At 41.2% G+C, this 22,027-nt stretch overlaps 1 protein-coding gene and 1 long non-coding RNA gene across 5 annotated transcripts in view; one reads left to right on the top strand and one right to left on the bottom strand.

Annotated features, from left to right (window-relative positions):
• Window positions 1-12,322, bottom strand: part of Ice2 (interactor of little elongation complex ELL subunit 2) — a 43,145-nt gene extending 30,823 nt beyond the window's left edge. For 2 of the 4 annotated variants that reach the window (XM_041679494.1, XM_041679491.1), the window contains exons 1-4: window positions 12,208-12,322; window positions 11,262-11,402; window positions 9,960-10,064; window positions 1,573-1,822 (exon numbers count right to left, since the gene is read on the bottom strand). In XM_041679494.1, the coding sequence (XP_041535428.1) occupies window positions 1,573-1,822; window positions 9,960-10,064; window positions 11,262-11,302 (396 nt within the window). In that variant the 5' untranslated portion in view covers window positions 11,303-11,402; window positions 12,208-12,322. Of the gene's footprint in view, window positions 1-1,572; window positions 1,823-9,959; window positions 10,065-11,261; window positions 11,403-12,207 lie in introns of those variants that run through there. The other 2 variants (XM_041679492.1, XM_041679493.1) reach the window with 2 other exon arrangements.
• LOC121466035 overlaps window positions 11,994-22,027 on the top strand; it is a 63,514-nt gene continuing 53,480 nt past the window's right edge. The window contains exons 1-2 of the long non-coding RNA XR_005976712.1: window positions 11,994-12,037; window positions 13,263-13,362. This is a non-coding gene — a long non-coding RNA (uncharacterized LOC121466035). The remainder of the gene's footprint in view (window positions 12,038-13,262; window positions 13,363-22,027) is intronic.

The following is a 22,027-nucleotide window of genomic DNA, read 5'->3' on the forward strand; positions in this document are numbered from 1 at the left end:
TGGAAACCACAAAGAAAATTATTTTCAAATCATCAAATAATAATGATAAACTTGTTATTAAAAACTCTAAGGAAGGGGGCTGAAGAAATGGCTCAGTGGTTAAGGGCACTGCTATTCTTTCATAGGTCCTGAGTTCAATTCTGAGCAACCACATGGAGGTCCACAACTATCTGTAATGGGATCTGATTCCCTCTCTGGTGTGTGTGAAGACAGTTCACTAAAATACTTAAGTAAATAAATATATGGGTTCAACCCCAAGCATCACATGCACACACACATATACAACAAACCCATTAAAAATTCCACAGAGGCACTTGGGAGGCAGAGGCAGGTGGAACTCTGTGAGTTAGAGACCAGGAAATCTTGTCTTGAAAAGAAACAACAACAACAAACTCCACAGAAATAGAAAAACAAATGAACAAAATTACAACATGAGCAGAAAGTGAAGCGTGCCCCCAGCGATGCTGGAGCATGTCTGGGCAGCCTGTTTGTATAGGGTTTCATGGTCGGAGTTGATAAGATGACTGACCAGGTCGCTTCCTCAAGGAACAGGTTCTACCGAGATACAAATTTGGATCGCTGGATTCAGATTCCAGAGCATTAACCATTACACCATGGGAACTGGTACAAAATTACAATATACAAATAGGAAATTCTACTTTCTATTTTCTAAAAAGATAAGCCTCTTAAGGGAGAAATGAGCAAAGTGTATGGCTAGGAAAGTCATAGAGCTACAAGTGCTTGTTGCTGGGTGTGGTGGCATACTCCCACAACTTGTTGCTTTGGAGGTGGTACAGGATTAGTTGTTCTGTCGCCCCTGGCTACCAATGATTGCAGACAACCTGGGACATGTACATCACTGTTTTGAAACAAAACAATAAGAAAAAATAAAAAAAAAAACAATGGTTTATAGATACATGGAAGATGTTTGTTTTCACTGGTATTCAATATATTTATTCAGATAAAACAAGAAATCAGCCATTTTCTCATATGCAACAAGGACCAAAAATGAGAGAACAATGTCTAGTGTTGGTGAAGGTGCATTCAAACCTCTTATAGTAGTATAAACAAATAATTCAAACCTTTTAAAAAATAATTTATCCATTTGTACCTACAGACCAAAGCTTTAAAAACATGTAGCATTTGATCTTAAAATTTTATTTTAAAAAAGATTTATTTAAAGAATCTATTTTAAAGAAATAATCACAGGGACAAAGATTTTGTTAGAAAGATATTCAGCATACTATCATTTCTGTAAAAAGATAAATGAACGAAATGTACTCAAATTGACCACAGTAAGCTTGTAAAGGTGCTCTTGCTGGGATATAAGATGAACTGGAGTAAGGCCGATGCATAACAGAGCAGGTGCCAGAACTACACACAATAAAATCAACAGAAGGCTTAAAGTGCCTACACTTTAAAGTCCTTACTTTCCCATTTCTGTAAATATGAGTATACCTAATAATAAGAGAGATGACTAACAAATTAACAATGGCAAAGAAAAAATGAAAGGAAATAGAAAGTGGAATTATTTTCTGATTCTTTTCTGTAACTGATGAATAGAATACATACCAAATACTGTAGGAATTCATTTGTATTTGTCCCAACAGCTTTGGAACTTGAGGGGATCTTTGCATATTTAGCCAACAAATCCACATAAGCCCTCTGCTCTCTCTGTGAGAACCGAGAGAAACGAGGATAAGGAACTCTTGGTTTCGGAAGGAGAATCATCCCAACTTTTTCCTTTGCTTGAGTTGCTGAACTAACTGCAGGCTCATTTTCTACAGAACTTGCTGAGACATTCAAATTTTCTCCTATACGTCTGGGAAAAAAAATACAATTTACAAATATGTGCTTTTCACATGAAGATTACTATCATGGAACTTATGATTCTCAATCAAAAGGGAGAATAATATGGCATGATTAACAGTAACTTCTGGATTATTATCTAACTCTGCCACCTGCATTTTGATGTTCAGTCATTTAGTGTAGATTAAGTATTCTGCATGAAAAGACCTCATTGCAGGCTTACCTTCCGCCACCTGACAGAGAGGGAGAGGCACACTTCAACCAGCTATTCTATTTGGAACTTTCCCCTTTTATTAAAAGGGAAAATCATTCTTGTGAATTATACTAACATTTACTTATTGCAATGCTATTTGGCTTTTAATGCTTAGGTTCTTCAGTAGGTGTATCAGCTAAAATGGTGAACAAAGAGCATTAAGAACAGAGTAAAATGGGGTCACACACTTGAGGTTAATTAATTCACTGAGATTCTAAACTCTCTGATTTCCATTAGTTATCTTAGAACTTAAAAATAAAATTCCAAAAACTGTGTTACATTTTATGGAAGCAGTAGTGATTTTAGAAAAACTGGACAATCCTCTATCTATCAAGTATATGGCTAACTCCATGGAAAGGCCTCTATGCTTTTTATGGATGCGAAAGAAAAATCACAGCGTATCTATAAGGAGGAGTATTCAAAGAGAAGGCAGCAAGTGGTAGCAGCCTGAGAGCCGGATATTAGACTTGTTTATAAAATGACACCCCCAATTAAGAGTCACTTTACTATTTCTAGTAAAACATACAACCATAAATTATTATCTTGTTCATAAATTATTCCTATCTTTGCTATTCAGTAAGAGACTAGTCTAAAATTTCAGTAAGAGAATAACAACAACAACAAAAAAACTCCACTTCCTTGGTCTCTAACAACTCTGATTTCTACCACAGTCATTGTTTCTTTAACTTGGCTCCAAGTAAACAATAATTCATAAAGGAAAGGAAACTAATGATAAAGATGGATGTCTACTGACTCATTTACTAGTATTCACAGATATTTATACTTGCTAGCACATGCTATGTCCAAGAGCAGATTATAGTACAATTTTTGATTGTCAGGATCTTAAACCAGTGGCTTGACAAATGAATGAAAGAAAACCACATCCACATGAAAGAAAATATATATAACATATGCATATGTATATTTATATGCAGTATCATAATGATATTAGGTTTCCAAACTAAATTTACCAAATAGCTGGCTGAGAAGAATGGTCTGGAGAGCATGGATTAAGAAGGAAGGAGAAGGAAGAGGACAATGGCTGCAATCATAACAGTGTTGCTTTTCTTATGGCATTCATTTCTTTAAGTCAGTGGGAACATCTAATTCGTCACCAGTGTGAAAGGTTGGCCATAATCTGGAGAAATACAGGATGCTTAGAATATATGACACTTTCACACAACTTCTAAAGGTCCTTTTATTTCTAACATTAAAAACAATTCTGACTTGCTATTACTTTGATACCACATTTTTTTTTCTATGATTATGGCTTAGTATATTTTTTTTCTGCTTCTCTTAAATACAGTCTTGTTCATTTTAGGATTTGGTTCTGAGAACTGAATCAGAGGCTTCTTATAGGCTTGCCACACCCACTATAAATGGACAATCTTCCCAAACATCACATCTTCTGTTGTAGGAATGTCTATGCACAGATGCATTACACAATGCAGGGTAGGTATTGCTCTCCTTTTATCTCACATTACGTATTTAAAACAAGCTATTTTTAAAAGTTATGTTTCTGGTAACTAGCTACTAGCTATCAATCTCAGTTTGGGCTAATGAAGGAAGTACATTAGTTCTTACAAAATAGTTGCTATAAAAAAGTACAAAGGTTTGGGTCTTATTGATACGGTTAGGAACTATTAATTTATAAAACTAAAATAAATATAGTATAAATTCCAAAGTCTGAAAATAGTATTTTAGAAAAGGGTAAGAACCTTCCTCCCTCAAATAAAGCAAAATCATTTTAAAACACTCAGAGATAAACTATGAATGGAAAACTTAACAAATAGCTAATTAGTTAATGGGAAAGAATTTTGGAAATTAAAATTGGAATCCTTAGGTTGACTCCAGAAATACAGGCAAGAGAACAAATACTTAGCTCTAAGTTTCTCCAATAGCTGTATAAAAATAAGCTCATTTTAGGTTAACAAAATGAATATTAACTGCTGATCTTGGTAGCAAATTGATTTCTCACTAGAATATGTCTTGAGAGCTATTCAAACCTAACAGTATTGTGTCCGCAACTCTTAACAATACTGCTTCACAGCTGTCTCTCTGAATATGAGAACATGTCTGTCCTCCTGGCACAAACTGGCAAATCTAATTAAGCTGCTGCAGCAACAAGATGCTGACTCAGATATGCCCGAGTAGGAATGTCAGACATCCGAGCAGTTTAAATTGGCTACATGCAGCGAAGAATGGAACGGCAGCACATCAAGATCATTTTCAAGTGCAGTGCTGTCAAATCTTCATCAGGTGCAGCCACAAGTACCCAGCAGCACTACCTACATACATTACACCACTGCATTTTATTTCAGTTGATAGTTTGAAGCTTCCTCCTTCATTTTGTCAACTACCATTTTCCTTTCTACTTCAAGTTTCTATGAAATAAAGGAATGTTCCAAACTGTTAGTTTGCTAGACACTAAGCCGACTAGTTTGGCAGTTTCTTTAAAAACCACATTTAGAAATGGTATTTCTGGGCTCCACCTCAAAGTCTACTTGAATCTTAGAGTTTAGCTTTCTCTTACATTAATCAGGTTACAGCAACTATTTCTCCTCATCTTATTCAGAACTATTCAGTAACTTGTTGGCTTAAAAATCTATAACTAAATGCTTAATTTTAAATAAAGGCAGGTGTTTATTTCTACATGGATATCTCTTGAAAGAAAAAATGCCATTTTGACTTTCTGTTTCATTCACACTGACTTCTAATGTCACACTATTCTGGTGGTCCTTTCATCTTACAAACATGTATGGAGTACAAGAGTTTGGTTAATGCTTTTTATGCTGAAATTAAGAGTAAAATGCCTTTTGGTGATGCGATGGGGCAATTAAAAATGTCACAGTCTTGAAATCAACCTAATTAAAGGTATTTTTCCAACATGCTAGAGAACACAAAAATTACTATATTATAAATAAAAAAATGTTATTTTTTCCAACAAGCAAAGTTCTAAATAACCGAAGTGTAAAACCAGTTCCTTATAACAAAAAGTTTAGAAACACGTATCAATGCTTTATGCTTATCTTTTATGTTAAAATGCAAATTACACTAATAAACTGTGCTGTATTAAAATAATCTAAAGACAGGAAAGCATATTCTAAGAAAAATATTTTAGAAATTTTTTTTAATAAGGCCAACTGGCAGAAAAATTCCTCTCCTTTATATAACTCATGCCTAAGAAATGCCTAACTAATGTAACTGTCCTTACAAAGAACCACTAAAGTAAGAAGCATGGTAGAATGAAGAGTAATATTAAAGCCAGGCATGGTGGCCACGCCTGCAGTCCTAGAACTCATGGATGCAGAAAAATGAGGTTAGATGGATCAGTGAGCTCTGGCTAGCCAGAGTTAGATAACGAGATCTTGTCTCAAAAAGAAAAAGAAAAGACAAAGTTAGAAATTTTTATCTGAAATGAAGGCTAAGACAAAAATTCCAATGGAATTTTATAGTTGTAAAAAAGAAACCAGAATATCTATAAGAACATAAATGTAACTAGAAATTATTCTGTTAAGTCAAATAAGTCAGACTAAGAAAAACAAATGATAACCTTACATTTAAAACTTTATATACTTGTGTTGAACTTAATTCGGAAGTGGATCATAAGGAGAGGAAGAGATTTATAAGGTAGGTGGGAAATCCAGAAAATAACAGGTTGCATGCAGTAAGAAAGCAAAGGGTTATTATCTTGGAGGAGAAAGGGAAACAGCCTAGGGAGTAGGGAAAGCATGGAAGAGGGAATAAATGAGAACACAGTATAATACAATATATGGATGAAGATGCCAATGATGGAACCCATTTTTTTGTATGTGAAACTAAAACATTAACAAAAGGGAGGTAGCCCCCAAATCAAAACTAAAGGGTTTAGGAAAGGTGTTAGGAAAGAGGGAGATCAGAGAGTTTTTCAAAACCTCTTTCCTTACAAGAAACAGGTACTCCTTGCAGCTACTTGAGTTCATTCCTGAAAGAAGAAGCTTCCAAGATTTGGAATGAAAGCATGATCCTGGAAGAGCGCGTGCAGCACAGAGGCCTGTGTTCCCTGGAGGCTCTGCCATTGCCCGGTCTGCCCTTATGGATCCTAAAAGGGACCAGACAGATGGCTCACTGGTTAAGAGCACTGGCTGCTATTGTAGAAGACCCAGGTTCGTTTCTAAACGCCACATAGTAGCTCACAACTGTTAACTCCAGTTCCAGGGGATTTAATATTTTCTTTTGGCATCATTGTACACACATGTGCACAGATATGGCAAAATGCCCACACACATTAAAAAAAATCCTCAAGAGCCTTGGAGAGAGAAAAAGTCAATTTACATGTATGGGTCCAGAGATTTTTTAGCTTTTCCTAATACCATAATGTATATAAATTGAGATATTACACGAATAGATAAAAAATGAAAAAATAAAACACTATGCTACTTTAATAGGAGTACAATGTTAGCAGCTCTTTGAAAGGCATCCAAGCAAGGTGTAATGACACAGAAGAGGGTTAAAGACAAACAGATAAGTGAATTCACAGAATCCAAGAATTGTGTAAAATGGTAGTCCCTGCCGAAGTTCTAATTCCGCTGTATGTTTGAAATTTTTCTCTACAACAGAGTGTTCTTCCCTAAGTGCTGTGATTTTTTGATAAGTTTCTACTCTTTGAAAGGCTTGTCCAGACTTAGCCTTGCCCAACTACTAAGTGAGAACTTGAACAAGGTGCCTTCTAGTTCTCACATTCTTTCATTCCTGTTCCTCTAACTTGGGAACCCAAGATGACTGCCACACTGAGGTGTCATCTACATAATCATGACTTAGCTCTGTTAGAATGAGTAGTTAACTTTTCCTACAGTGTGACAGGAGTGACTTAGTGCAGACCCAGAGAGACACTGCTGTCTGTGGCTCCAAAGCAGGTGCTGATGGGTGAGATATTGACTTGTTTTGAAATCAACCACCCATTAATGTGATTGTGTGGGTATTTGCCCAGATTGTGGGACACTGCTTCAGCTGTTCTCAGGCATCACCCCGTCCATTTGTTCTAACCTGAGCACTTGTGTGTAGAGATAGATCTTCCTGAGACTCAGTCAGCTTATTGAATCTCAAGTTTGTCAGAGATCCTTGTGTTGCTCACAGGTTTAAATAACTGTCATTAAGGAGACTGGTGTCAATCCCTTTTCAAAATTTTTGTTACAGATTCTGGGCTGTGGGAATTTTTATCTTCAGGAAAATAAAGCCAATGACTGTATACATAATTGCTCCTGCTTTCTCTACTAACAGTACTTTATACTTAGTCATGACTGGGTGCTGTGCTCATTGTTGGGTATGGTGGAATCAGCTCAGGGTTGTGCCAGGTGGCAGAGTCATTGTTAGATGTCAGGCTGAGTTATCATTTGTATTATTGCTGGTTCATGACTTAGTGTTCTGTTTAAGTAACTAAGTGGTGGCTTTCTGAATTATTAGGTATTTTTGTGGAGTCATTGTTGATTTTTGTTGAATCTCCATCTAGTAGTCTTGCTGAATTATTGTTGAACAATTTTGCTGAGCAATCTTTTGGAAGCTTTGTTAAGCTACCTTTGGGCATTTTTTTTTCCAGATTCACCAGCTGGAATTTCTGAGTTGTCACAGAACGCTTTTGTCACATCACCCTTGGGGTTTTACTGAGCCACCATTCAGCATTTCGGTGAGCTGTCTTATGTAGGGTTTCTATAGCTGTGATAAAACACCATGACCAAAGGCAACTTGAGAAGGAAAGGGTTTATTTCAAGCTTACAGTTTCATATCACAGTTTATCACTGAGGCAGGAACTCAATCAAAGCAGGAACTCAGAAAGGGCAGGAACCTGGAGGCAGAAGCTGATGCAGAGACCATGGAGGACTGCTGCTTACTGGCTTGCTCCTCATGACTTGTTCATTCTACCTTCTTATAGCACCTAGGATTACAGTCCCAGGGGTAACACAGCCTACAGTTGAGCTGGGCTCTCCCACATCAATCATCAATCAAGAAAATTATGGCTGCCCATAGGTCAATCTGGTGGGGATATTTTCTCAATTGAGGTTTCGTCTTCCAAAATAACTCTAATCTGTATCAAAAGGACATTTAACTCGCCAGTACACTGAATTACTTGGACTTTTGCTGGGCCACCACTAAGCACTTCTGCTGACTCCTTAGGCACTTTTTGTGGAGTCACTTGCCAATGTTCTGGTGTAGCATTTCTGGACACTGTGCTAACTCAGCACTTTCCTGGCACTAGCTGCTTCCCTTGAAATTTTGCAGGCAATAACCTGGGATGTCAAGTTACTTCAGGCCCTTGGCAACTCTCTGGGGCCATAGTTTGAACATATCACCAGACCAACCCTGGACTATTTCTCCTTTGACCTTAAGAACATTTCAGATAAAAGGGAAAGGATGTTGATAAACATTATTTGATTTAAATAATCAAAGGTATTAAATGATTGGGAAGTTTTATGAAATTAGTTATCTCCAGGAATGAATAACAGTAACAGTTTTTAGAAAAATCCATAGATGTATTTTAATGTTTTACATAGCAATCTGGAAATATCTACCAAAATAAAAGCACACATATGCTTTAACTAAAAATTTATCATCTAGATAGAAGTACAATAATGCATATTACTATAACTCCTATTATCTGGAAGTATTTTGATGTGTGTAGTACAAGACACACAAACAGACATTATAAACTAAGTCAAGTCCCTAGAAACATCCTTGATTCTCAGTGGTCTGGATTCAACAGACTAGGTTGAGAGTACAAAATCAGTATTTCTTAAAGCTTGAAAGTATGTCTAATGGTCAGGCATGGTAAAAAACATGACGATGAAGATGGTGAAAGAATCTGAGAACCACTATAAAAACCAGAAGACTGGAAAGAAAGCTGAGTGGAAGAGCTCCACAGTCAAAAGCTCACTGATAATGAAAGAGGAAAAGCTTCAGAAAGTAACTTTTGCCCGTTTTTTAATTCACCCACTGATTTGCCTTTTCATTGAGAAGTCTTACCTACCTATACTTAATTATTGCTGTGGAAGGACCACCACTGTTGTGTTAATGCCTTCTATACGCCTTACAAATTGCTTATTCTCACTTCATGTCAGCACATACACACCTCTAAAGTAGTGTAAGTCAAATGGAAGCAGAGGTGACAGAAAGGAACATGGAGAAGATTATTTAAAAAAGAAATTTTGGTATTTTCAAATGTTGATTAAAATGACTGGAAGCAAGAGAAAATGAAGCTAGAAGAGCAAGTAGATAATGTTCTTCCCTGTGAAAGCTAAAGGGAAAACTCCTTTGGAGGGGCTTCCTAGTCCCACATCTCTGGTCTCCAGAGTAACCCACAACACAATAGACACAGTCAATTAAAAGAGGAAAAGAAACTGCTACACGCATGTAAGCAGGAATAATGGAACATTATTGCTGACTAGGCATTTTTATACCACAGAAGACAAAAATTCTTTTGATGAATTGGTATTTAGTACCATCCATTAAAATAAAAAATATACACTCAGTCTGACTAAATTTGTATGACTTTATCACACAGAAATAATTTCAAAATTAAAAAAAAAAACCGACATAGGACTTGCTATAGGAATTAAAAGTACACATATAAAGAATATGAAACTATTAATTAAGATTAAAGAGAAATACTGTATGCATGAATGGAAATAAATACAGAACACTGAGTTTTAATGATAAAACTAAATTATAAAGTTTTATGGTGTTCAGAGATAATTACAGCTATGATCTCATGTGTGTAATGGAGAAAGGTAAATATCAAAATGTTATCAGTATCTTTCTATTTTTCACATTTTATAATTTAAATATTTACTAAAATAGTCATAAAACTTCATCTCTCAGAAAAACAGCAATGAAATGTGAAAATAAATAACCAAATGAACATTACCTGTTAGACAAAATATAGAGTTCTTTTAAACTTGGAGCCATGGAATGATCTTTATAATTTTCTCGAGAGAAAAATACTTTAAGGCCATTTTTGGGTGTAACATCCCTGTGAAATAAAGTAATTTACTTGCACTTGACAATTCAAAATCTCACGTTAGACAAAGAAGCATAATGCTACAGCTGTGATTCATGACCTCTACCCTCAGCTGTTCCCAATCACCCCTAGTCAGTTTAATTTCATGTGTGAGATCCTATATGTTTAGATGTTTTATTTCTTGGATAGCTTTAAGCTTGGGGCAGTATAAAATTCTCACGCTCCGAAAATCCGTTTTCCTGTAGTAAACTATTAAACTTCAGAAGCCTGAGCATTAAAGGCAGGCCAGACTGAAGTATAATCAAGGTTCTGTCCAGGACAAGCCCCATCTCTGGCCATGAACTGTAATGTTAAAGTATTTGAACAGAATAGACGTGGCTCAACTTGTTTTTGTCTCATGTACTATTGCCCCAGGTGAAAACACTGGCTATCTTATTTACTGCTGACTTTTCTTGACTTGGTTAAATGGGGTAAATGATGGATATTTGCTAAAACCACCTCTAAAGTGATGAGTTTTATAACATCAAAATTAGTTTGAAATTAATATAGTCAATGCCGGTTAAATAAAAGAAAGAAATTGAAAAAATACTGAGGTTAACTAATCTAGGGAGTACACTGATCAGTAGGACTCTGAGAAGAAAGCGCTCCCAGGTCTTTAACACTACAAAATCGTTTTTGCTTTCATAGGGCCAGAGGGCTGCAGGAGTACCTGCATCGCATGTGAACACACACTGCAGTACTAATAGTGTTGTAGATGATTCGACACAGGCTGGCCATGGTGAACAGCACCTTTAATCCAGCACTCAGGATGCAGAAGCAGGTGGATCTCTCTGAGTTGAAGGCCAGTTTGGTCTCCATAGTGAGCTCCAGATATACTAAAGTGACCATTATAATTGAGACTGATCTGTTATGGTCGATGCTACTTGAGTGAAGGAATTAAAAAACTGAAAATGTTGAGAACAATTTCAGCACTTCTCCTCCACAAGAGAACAACAATTCAGATGAAATGACAACTAACCCTGAGTGCTGAGTTGTCTTGAAATTAGTCAGCTGCAACTCAAAAGTTTTGGCATATGAATAGGGTAAAATCTGAGGCCCTGAAAAAAAATGTTTTTAAAAACCCTCTCAAGCCAGAGACCTTCCCTTCCTGTGCTACCCACCGTCCCTGTCTCACTCCTCCAGAGTGGATGAGGAAAAGGTCCGACTCACCAGTTCAGCCTTGGTTCACTCACGGTTACGCTAGAGCTCATCTTCCTAGCTCTCTCCTTCACTCTAGCCCACCAGAGTCCAGCCTGGCAATGAAGGCTCCAAGGTAGTGAGCATGGGATCCTTCCTAGAATCTACATTCAACTGAAGAAAAACAAAAAGGTCAAGATCAAACCTAGATTCTGGACTGGGGCGAGAAAGACCCTTGGTTTAACATCTACTCTCAACTGACTAAAGCGAAACAAGCGACAGAACAGTGCCACGATTCTCTGTGGCAAAGATGACACAGAAGAAGTCACTTTCCTTTGACAGACGCAAGGACATCAGTTGAGTTCTGAGAACCCAAAGCGGAGGGTGTTCTCGCATTGTTGACACTATGGCAGGCAGCATCCATTCCCTCCAGTCGCAGACTGTCCTGAGGGCAGATCCTGCCACACAATACACAGAAAAGGCTCCCTGGATCTTTCAAAGAGAGCTTTGCAATCCTGAGACTCAGGGGCTGGCAATTCCAGAGAACAATTCCCAGGAACCCTCGGAGGGTTCATCAGGCACAGGACTGCAGCTGAAGTTTGATTTCTCCACACCGGGTGCTTGTTCTGTCGCCCGGTGCGGGCGTGGTATAGTTAAGAGTCAAATGCAGGAATTGGCCTCTGGTCACCTGTGGGGTCTCACGGGCGTCCTTCTCAGCCTACCTACCTCAGAGTGGGGCTGAGGGCGCGGGGAGGGGACGGTGAGCGCCGGGGGAACTGAGGGAAGGCAAAGAAGAGAAAGTATCTACGGTAAGTAGTGAGGAAAGCCGCCGAGGAGAGCACGTGAGGAAAGCTGCCGACAAAGGCCTGGGAGGAAAGCCCGGTGAGGCGCTGCCTCAGACCCGGGCCGCCATGTTCCCTCTCCCGCCCCTCGCGTCCCCGGCGAGCCCGAGTCCGCGCGCAGCAACCTTTCCGCCCACCTCAGGGTCCCAAGCAGCTCTGGCCCGGGGAAAAGGAGACCCCTCTACACACGCTTTGCCGAACTCACTTCTGCGCGCCTAGAAAGGCCTCATTTAAAGCCCCGAGGGCGCCCGCCCGGCCGCGCGTGATGACGTCACGAGAGCGCCGCGGGAGGGGCTTGTGTGCGAATCCTCTGAGAGCATCGGCCACAGGGAGAATGTGAGACCCGCAGACCCCTGGCTGTGACCTCAGGCTTCCCTAGTTCTTACCAAGCTACGTAGTCAGTCCTTTTCATCAATTTTTAATACATCCATGGGGCTTCTGGAAAGTTCTACATAAAACAAAGAATGAAGCTACATTTAGCACACTGCTCAACACATAGTAGGCCCTCATTACGCCCAAATTCTCCATTCCACTCACAGTCCCAGTTTTAGATAGATGCCAGTGTCCATCTGCAATTCATAAGGAAAAGATGTTTTAAGCATATACACTTTGTGTTTGGTATTGAGTTCACAAAGGACCAAGGTAAACACTGTCTTTTCCAGGAACTTTTGATTTGGGGGACTCTAAAGTCATCTTGATTAAATGAAACAAAAAAGAAAGCGACGAACTATTAAAGAAAAAGTGTTACTAGGGCTCGAGAGAGGGCTCAGTAGTTAAGAATGTTGCTGCTCTTCCGGAGGACTCAAGTTCAGTTCCCAGCACCCACATCAGGAGGCTCACAACCCTTTGTAATCCAGGTTATTTGGCACCACCTGCTGTCCTCTGCTGGTAACTACATACAGAAGCATTTAAATAAATCTTCTAAGACTAGGTGTTATGGGGGTGGATTATAAACATCCCCTGAAGGTTATATACTAAGGGCTTGGTCATCAAGCCTGTGGGATAACCAGGATATGGTGGGTTCTACTTGAATTTAGGTCACCGAGCACATATACTTAAATGTTTGGTGTTGAGTACATGGGGGACCATGTTTAAATACTAAGTTTTCCAGAACTTTTGACCTTAGGAAGTCAGTGGTGGAGATATTGGGTTTTTACACCTTCTTCCCCTCTTTTTGATTCTTGGCTACCAGGAGGTGCCTAACTGCCAACTGCATGCGCTTTCTGACACTCTTCCGTTTCACCATGAGCCCAGACACGTGTCAAACGACCACCACAGGCTGAAAGCAGGAGGTAAATATAGCCCTTCCCTCTATGATGTCACAGTGGCAGGAACTGAACGCAAACGTGCAAAGAGGACACTGTGTGAGTTCAGAGGAGGAGAATTGCTAGCGTAAGGGACTGCAAGTGTCTTTGAGTAAAGACTTGTATTTGCTGCCATGGGATGGAACAGTTTTGCTTTCTCCATACTTAATCTTTTGCCTCCCAGTCCAAAGAGCAACAGATCAAACTGATCTTGAACTGAAACCTGAAATTTGAAGTTTTTCCCCCTTGAGCTTGTTTGTGCCTGGCGTTTTGTCACAATGATGGAACGGTAGTCTAACATGCACGGTTGTTGAGAAGCCAGATTTTTGTTCCTGTTGTGCTCTGGCCTGGTGTATCTGAGTGCTAGTAAGGGCAGGGTATATGGAATGACAGTGTTAGGATCAGAAGTCACTTGAGATATTGTCTCCTATAACCCTCTTGTTTGCACAGGCCCAGGCAGTCAGCTCTCTTTCAACATCAGATGACCAGAGAACTAAAAGCTAAAACTCTGCTCTCATGACTTCTGCCATCTGTTAGGCCCTGAATGTTCATGGCACTAGCCATTCATATGTTGAAGCCTTAACCTACAGTGTGTTGCTGTATTATTTGCAGGGAGAACTTTGGGAAGTAATTAGGCATAGTTGGGTAATTCTGCATAGCTTGTAAGAAAGAGGAGAGAGACAGAATATCCATCTCCACCGTGTGACAACATAGCAAGAAAGCAGCCATTTGCAAAGCAAGATCCTACTTAGCCAGTAGCTGGGCCTGGAATTGCTAGACTTCCTATACATATATGTATATGTGTATATATGTATTATAATTTTACTTATATATATATATATAAGTTTTATATACATGTATGTGTATGTGTGTGTTTCTGTGTGTGTGTGCAGGGTCTATTCATGTGGTCCAGGCTGGATGGAGCTTGTGTTTCTCCTGCCTCAGCTACCCAAGTACCAGGATTTTAGGCCTATACTGCTGATACTTGCCACTCCACTCCATTATCCTTCTTTGTTCCCAACATGATTATTTATCACATTATTTATTGTCCAGAGATGTGTCACTTTTCCTATTTGTTAACATAGTTATAAAAATACCTTGCATCTTCCTTTGTACTTTTATGATGTCAGCTGTAATGCGAGCTCATCCTTTCAGTTTTACCCCATCTGAATCTTCCTCTCTTCTGTTTGCTGGAGACATTCTTCTGTCCTTTCCTTTCTGTTGCTTGTCTTTACTGGTGTTGGGCATTAGTTTCTCATAGGCAGCAGGTGTTGGTGGAGTTTGTTTTTTATTGTTTATTATTTTGAGACAGGGTCTCACTGTGGAGTCAAGGCTCATAATCTTTCTATGTACCATCAAACTCACTATGTAGCCAGGATAGCCCTGAACTCACAATCCTCTTGCCTCAGCCTCTCAAGCACTAGGGTTATAAGCATAGGCATACAGTACCATACTCTAATAGCCTGTATGCTATATCTAGAGAATTTAGCTCACTTACGTTCAGTTTTTATTGAAAGATACAGGGTTATGGCCGCCATCTTGTGGATTTTCCCTCTAGCTGTTTTGAGTACCTTTTGTTCCCGTCTTTCTCACCATTGTGATGTGATGGTTTATTGCATCTACCATGTCAGATATGTCTTCTGTGTATCTTCTATTTTGTGTATCTTCTTTCTTTCCCTTCTGAATTCCTCATGAAACAGCTGTTGTAAGGTTGGTTTGGTAGTTCTGAGTTTCCTCAGGTTTTGCTTATCTTGGAAGATCTGTTTCCCCTCACTTCTGAAGGACAGCTTTGCTGAGTATAGTAATCTTGATCGGCAGTTGTTTTCTTTTATGACTGGAACTGTGACATTCTGTACCCTCTTTGCCTGCAGGGCTTTTGCTGAGAAATCTCTCTTAATCTAATGGGGCTGCTAATAAATGTGATCTAGCACCTGTAGATTTCATAGTTCTTTTTTGTTATGTACTTGGCTGTTTATTGATTTATTGTTGTTGTCGTTGTACTGGGAGTTAACCCAGGGCTTAAGTTTGCTAGTCAGGCTTTCTAGTACTGAGCTATAACCCCAGTGCTGGCCTATCCTTTAGACAGTCTCGTTACAATGGTGAGGATCCTTTCTGTCTTTTGGGGGTCCAGACGTCTTCTGTACATGGATGTCTATGTCTTTCTGGGGTTAGGAAAGTTTTCTGTTAGCTTTTCACTTAATGAGTTCTCTATACCCTTAAACTTTATTTTCTTGACTTGAGTATAACAATGATAGAAACGTTTGTTTATTTAATGGTGTCCCCCAAATTTTGAACGTCCTCTTTTTTCCTTTCTGCTTTGCCTGAATTTGGTGTTTTGAAAGGTCTATCTTTAAGTTTTCGTGTTCTCTCTCCCACTTGATGTGTTCTGTAGCTGAGGCTTTCAAATGAACTTCCTAAAAGAGATTCATTTTAAACTTTTGTTTTAGGTTTATTTGTTTTATTTTATGTGTATAAATGTTTTGCCTGCATGCCTTTCTGTACATCAGTGCAGGCAGTGCCTGTGGGGCATCAGAAGAGGGATTATATTCCCTGAAACTGGCATTATGGATGTTTGTGAGCTGCCATGTACATGCTGGAACAAGTGCTCTGAACTGCTGAGTCATCTCTCCAGCCATATTTATTTTTATTTTATTTTATATGTATGTTTGGCATGTACACTGTATGTGTATTGTGTATGAAAGTGTGTATATATATACTATGTACATAGAGTGTTTTCAGATGCCAGAAGAGGGTGTTGGGTGGGTCCCCTGCAACTGGAGTTGCAGATGGGTTTGAGCTCAGAACTGAACTCAGGTTCTCTGCAGGAGCAGCCATTGGGTGCTCTTAGCCACTGAGCCACCTCCCTAATCCTCAATTGAACTTTTTTTTTAATGACTTGCTCCTCATTTTCAGCATTTCTGTTTGGTCCTCATTCAGACCCAGTTTTCACTGATTTTTCTCCTTCCTATTTCACAGTCTTCTAGGTCCCCTCAATAGTTTGTGTTCTTCTCTGCACTTTTCAAGACTATGTGCATCTATCTGTGCTCATGTCTAGTCCTCTCAAAAGCATATGATCAGCTGGGGACAGAGATAGCTGCTACTGTGGGTGTGGCTAGTGGCAAGATGTCAGATCCTACTTACCAGTGCATGGGCACAGGCTGCAGTTTTCTCTCCTCAGTTCACTGCTCTCTTTCTCTCTTTCTTTCCCTCCCTCCCTCCTTCGTCCCTCCCTCCCTCTCTCCCTCTCTCACCCTCTCATCCCTTCCCTCCTTCTTTCCTTTCTATTTATTTTTTTCAGACAAGGTCTCAGTCCGTAGCCCACTGGCTAGACTCATACTCAGTTTACTCTTCCTGCCTCAGCCTTCTAAATGTTGGGATTACAGTAGGCTTCAACACACTGAACAGACTCTAAAGTGATTTCAGCTGTAGCGTCCTGCAGGGCGTGAATGGGGTGTGGCCATAATTCCTTCCCAGGCAGCTATGAAGGGTCTCTGACAACTGGGCCCCTGCTGTTGCCACTAACTGCTTGCCCACTCCTTTGGGCACTGGGACCACAGACTCCCATCCCTGTCCTTTATGTAGCCGGTTGGTGAAAGGGAGCTGGGTGGTGAGAACTGTAGCAAAGTCCTTCAGGCCTGAGACTGCTGTGAAACCTCGGGACTGACGACTCTGCTGGTCTTAAAGACGAGATCCTGGCTGTCCATTCTTTTTGGTGTCCCCCAACCAATGGTAACAGTGGCCCTACAGAGAGCATCTGCTTTTTCTACAATGGCATGATTATTGCCATCTTGAAGCAGAGCATCTACGACCACCAGCAGATGGCTCTCCCTAGATTGGACCTATTAATTTCCTCAGGTGTGCGTGGGGGTGGGGCGAAGCGAAGTAGGTTGGCCTGCCTCTCACGAGGTTATATTCATCGGAAGCAACTGCCGAAACAAGCAGCAGCTCTGTGGAGTAGCTGTTCCTTGGTGCTGTGGAGGACGTCCTCATGACCCGGTTGCCTTTGTCACCAGATCCTGTAAGTCCCACCAATGAACTCATGGGTCTGCCAAGCTGTAGTTGGATGGAATCCCTCTTTGATTTTTCTGTCTGTTAAAAATAGTCTCTCTAGGAAAAGTCTCACAAGAATCAGGCTAGGGGGTTGTGATAGAGCCACTCGGTCACTCCAAAATTGGTTTGTGAGAACCTAGCTGCTGACCCAGTGCAGGGGAATGTCTGTGTGGGTTTCAGAGGTGGGAATACATGAGGATTTTTGTCTCCCAAAGTAGTCCAAATTTAGATAATACATACCTTTTCAAGATGGCCTCCGATTACAGCCTTAGGAGAGTTTTGGAATGGAGTCTTTGTCCAGAGTCAAATCACTAAGCCAATTCAGGTCTCTTACTATTCCACACGTAAGCCTGTAGAGCCCAGGAGATGCCTAGCTAGGAGAACCATGGTCTATGTTGGGTGAGTCCTCTCTTCCATTCTTCCCCTGCAGAGGGGATACTCCCTACCCCAACTCTGGAGTGGCCAACGCCAAGGTATTTTGTGATGTGGGATGTCCTTCTGTATATGTGTTACTCTTATTGTTTGATGAATAAAACTGTTTCGGCCAATGGCTTAGCAGAGTACAGCCAAGCGGGAAATCTGAACAGAGACATATATATAGAGGGAGAAAGTAGGCAGGGTCAGGGAGATGCCATGTAGCTGCTGAAGGAGATAAATACTGGAGCCTCACCGGGTATTCCACAGCCTCGTGGTGAAACACATATTAATAGAAATGGGTTAATTTAAGGTGTAAGAGTTAGTTAATAAGAGGCCTGAGCTAATAGGCCAAGCAGTGCTGTAATTAATATAGTTTCTGTGTGGTTTTTTGGGTCTGGCAGCTGGGAAATGAACAAGACATCTCTGTTTACAGTTTTGTTTCTCTATCTGTGACTCTTAAAGAATCCCCTTTCCAAACACTCCTGCATTGCTGGTGGGAATGCAAACTGGTACAGCTTCTTTGGATGTCAATGTGGTGATTTCTCAGAAAATTAGAAAATCTTCCTCAAGACCCAGCAATACCACTTTAGGGTATATACCCAAAGGATGCTCAATTGTGCCACAAGGACATGTGCTCAGCTATGTTCATAGCAGCATTGTTTGTCATAGCCAGAACCTGGAAACAGCCTAAATGCCCCCTGACTGAAGAATGTATGAGGAAAATATGGTACATCTAAGCAATGGAGTACTACACAGCAGAAAAAAATATCTTGAAATTTGCAGGCAAATGGATGGAACTAGAAAACATCATACTGAGTGAGGTAACCTAGACTCAGTGTACTCACTCATAGGTGGTTTTTAAACATAAAGCAAGGAAAACCAGCCTACAAATCACAATCCCAGAGAACCCAGACAACAATGAGAACCCTGAGAGACATACATGGATCTAATGTACATGGGAAGTAGAAAAAGACAAGATCTCCTGAGTACACTGGGAGCATAAGAACCATGGGAGAGGGTTGAAGGAGAGAGGAGAGGCAGTGAAGGGAGCAAAGAAAAATGTAGAGCTCAATAAAAATAATAATACAAAGAGTCCCCTTTCCTCCTGTTGATTCCCAGTACCCTCCCCTTGCTACTTATCTCACTGTGGAGCAGGAACACCTGTTGCTTTGGTGCCTTCCCTGTGGAGGAGCAGGTGAGTGCTGGGGCCCTCTATCAGGCCACCTTCCCCTTCCTGCGTTGGATCTTGGAGGATAAGGACAGGAGTCTCAGCTGTGTAAAAGCCCACACCAGTGTGAAACAGCATTGACTGCTGGGGAGGAAAGATGATTGCTTATGGAGCGGGGGAGGAATGGAGAGAACCACTGGGGTAGAAAGGGACTTAGAGCAAGCTTTGACTTTAAGATTATTAGATAGGTTTGATCACATGCTCTTTCAGTCCCAGTCCAGCTGGATTTGGTGAGCTCCCATTAGAACAGGCACTCTGCCTCAGCGGGTGGACCAACCCCTCGCGGTCCTGACTTCCTCGCTCCTCTTCTCCCTCCTTATACTCTTCAACTGGACCTTGGGAGCTCAGTCTGTTGCTCTGATGAGGGTCTCTGTCTCTATCTCCATCCGTTGCCAGACGAAGACTCTATGGTGATATTCGAGATATTCATCAGTGTGATAGTGGGGCAAGGACAGCTCAGGCACCTTCTCCTCTGCTGCCCAAGGACCTAGCTGGGGACATTCCCATGTACACCTGGGATCCCCTCTAGAGCCAAGTCTGTTGCCAACCCTAAAATGTCTCCCTTAATGTAGGTATCTTCTTCCCTGCTCCTATATCCACCCTTCCTCCATCTCCACCCACTCCCCCAATCTCTCCCCAGTCTTTCCCTTCTCCCTCCTTCCAACCCCACCCACATGCTCCCAACTTTTGCCCAACAATCTTGTTTGCTTCCAGTTTCCAGGAGGATCTATGTTTTTCTATGGGTTCACCTTTTACTTGGCTTCTCTAGGCTTATGAACTATAGGCTTAATGTCCTTTGTTTATGGCTAGAGTCCACTAATGAGTGAGTACATACCATATTCATCTTTTTGGGTCTGGGTTATCTCATTAAAAATAGTGTTTTCTATTTCCATCCATTTGCATGCAAAATTCAAGATGTCATTGTTTTTTACTGCAACAAGCATGTGATCAAACCGGACTCTCTGAATGTGGCTGACAATGGGGGCTGACTGAGAAGCCATTGATAAAGGCACTGGGACTTATTTCTACTGCATGTACTGGCTTTTTGGGACCCTAGTCTATTTGGATGCAAAGCTTCCTAGGCCTGCCTAGATCTGGGGGGGAGAGTCTTGGACTTCCCACAGGGCAGGGTTCCCTGCCCTCTCTTAATAAGGAGGGAGGAGGAGAGAGGAGGGGAAGTGGAGGAGCTGGAAGGGAATGGGAGGAGGGGAGGAAGTGTAAATTTTTGAATGGAAAAATAAAAAAATAATAATAAAAATAAGATATTAGATAGAGGGGGCTGGAGAGATGCTCATAGGTTAAGAGCTCTGGCTGCTCTTCCAGAGATCCTGAGTTCAATTTCCAGCAACTACATGGTGGCTCACAACCATCTATAATGGGACATAGTGCCCTCTTCTGGCCTGCAGGCATACATGTGGGCAGAACACTGTGTACATAGTAAATAAAAAAATCTCTAAAATAAAAAAGATGCTAGATAGAGTTGGACATTATTTTCTGTGTCATGGTGAACAACTCCATGTAACAACTGATTCTTGAGCTGTAGTGTACATGTTAGAATTCCTTCATTTTAATTGTATCAGTAAGGGGCTTCAGTGAATGCACAGGGCTTCACGACCACCAGCACTCCCTAGTTTTAGGACACTTTCATTACCCCTGACTGTTTCCTTTTGTGTCAAATAGCAGTCAGTACTTTCTATCCTTTGCACATTTGCCCTGCCTGAACATTTCATAGAAACAGAATCATACGACATGTGATCTTCTGTGCGTACATGCTTAGCTAGGGATTTTAGACTTTGTCCATGCTGCTGTGTGTGTTAGTAGTTCATTCCTGTTAGGAATATTTCCTAAGCGAGCTCTCTGATGATGCAAAAATTCCCAATCAAGCCAAATTAAAAAATATCCAGGTTTAATGGGAGATCTGCGCTCTCCGGTGGCCCCGAGGGGGAAACCAGGAAGCCACAGGAACGCGACCCCTGGGAGGAAGAAAGGGAGACCACGTGTTCTTCTTTTGGGGGATCACTTAAGTACCCTGGGGAGTGGTCCTGACCCCACCCCCAGGGAGGGGTCAGGACCTGGCCTGCTGGGATTTGAAGTCCAGACCAGGCCTGGGGGCTGAGATAGATGTGAGGGACTAGGGCCTATGCTCCCAACCTAACATTCCAGACTCTTTGGCTACAGAGATGAGAGAAAATTGGAATGGTAATTATGACAAACACTTAGGCTCTCTTTGGGAACAAAGGGCGTAGACTCAAAACCGGCTACTTCCTGCGGGCACTGGGCAGCATGGGGAAAGGGAGAGCCAGGTGTCTATGTTTAGCGAGAGGTGTGGCTAGAAAGGCATCCCATGAACTGTCATCCCGGAGAAGGCAGGCATCTGTTCCTCGGGGGGAGATGAGAAGGCAGGTGTCTAGGAAAAAAAATTGTTATTGCTAAAGATGAGTATGCCAGTATGAGGAGTAGGTAGACCCTTCATTTCGGCATCCTGGAAAACCAGAGGGTGGAAGGTCCTGTCTGCTGGATAGACCAAGTGTCTTGAGTAGGTGCTCGCTTGAGTCTGGAGAGATGGTACCAGCATGGGTGTCCCAAGAGCTTGGCAGCCGAGGGGGTGGTAAGGATTACCATGTGAGGTCCTGTCCATCGAGGCTCGAGAGACTTAGGAGTTAACTGTTTAAGGAGTACTCTGTTCCCTGGGGAGAGCGGGGCAGGTTTAGGGGCATTAGGGTCCACTGGTGTTGGGGCAGGGAGACAATTGTCAGCGTGTGAAGGGAGAAGGGACCTTAAGAGGGAGAGGTAGGAAAGGTACCCAGCTGGTGGAGGAGTTTGAACTGGGAGGTGATGGTTAAGGAGAAAGGGCCTGCCATAAAGCAGTTCAAAAGGGCTCAGGCCCTTAGGGGAACATGGGGTGGCCCTGAGGCAAGGGCCAAGACAACCTGAATTCAGTGGAGAGCTTGTTTAGTT

The sequence above is a fragment of the Microtus oregoni genome, unplaced genomic scaffold (genome assembly GCF_018167655.1).
Source record: "Microtus oregoni isolate MIOR12 unplaced genomic scaffold, Mior012 000032F_ref0000030, whole genome shotgun sequence".
NCBI lineage: Eukaryota > Metazoa > Chordata > Mammalia > Rodentia > Cricetidae > Microtus > Microtus oregoni.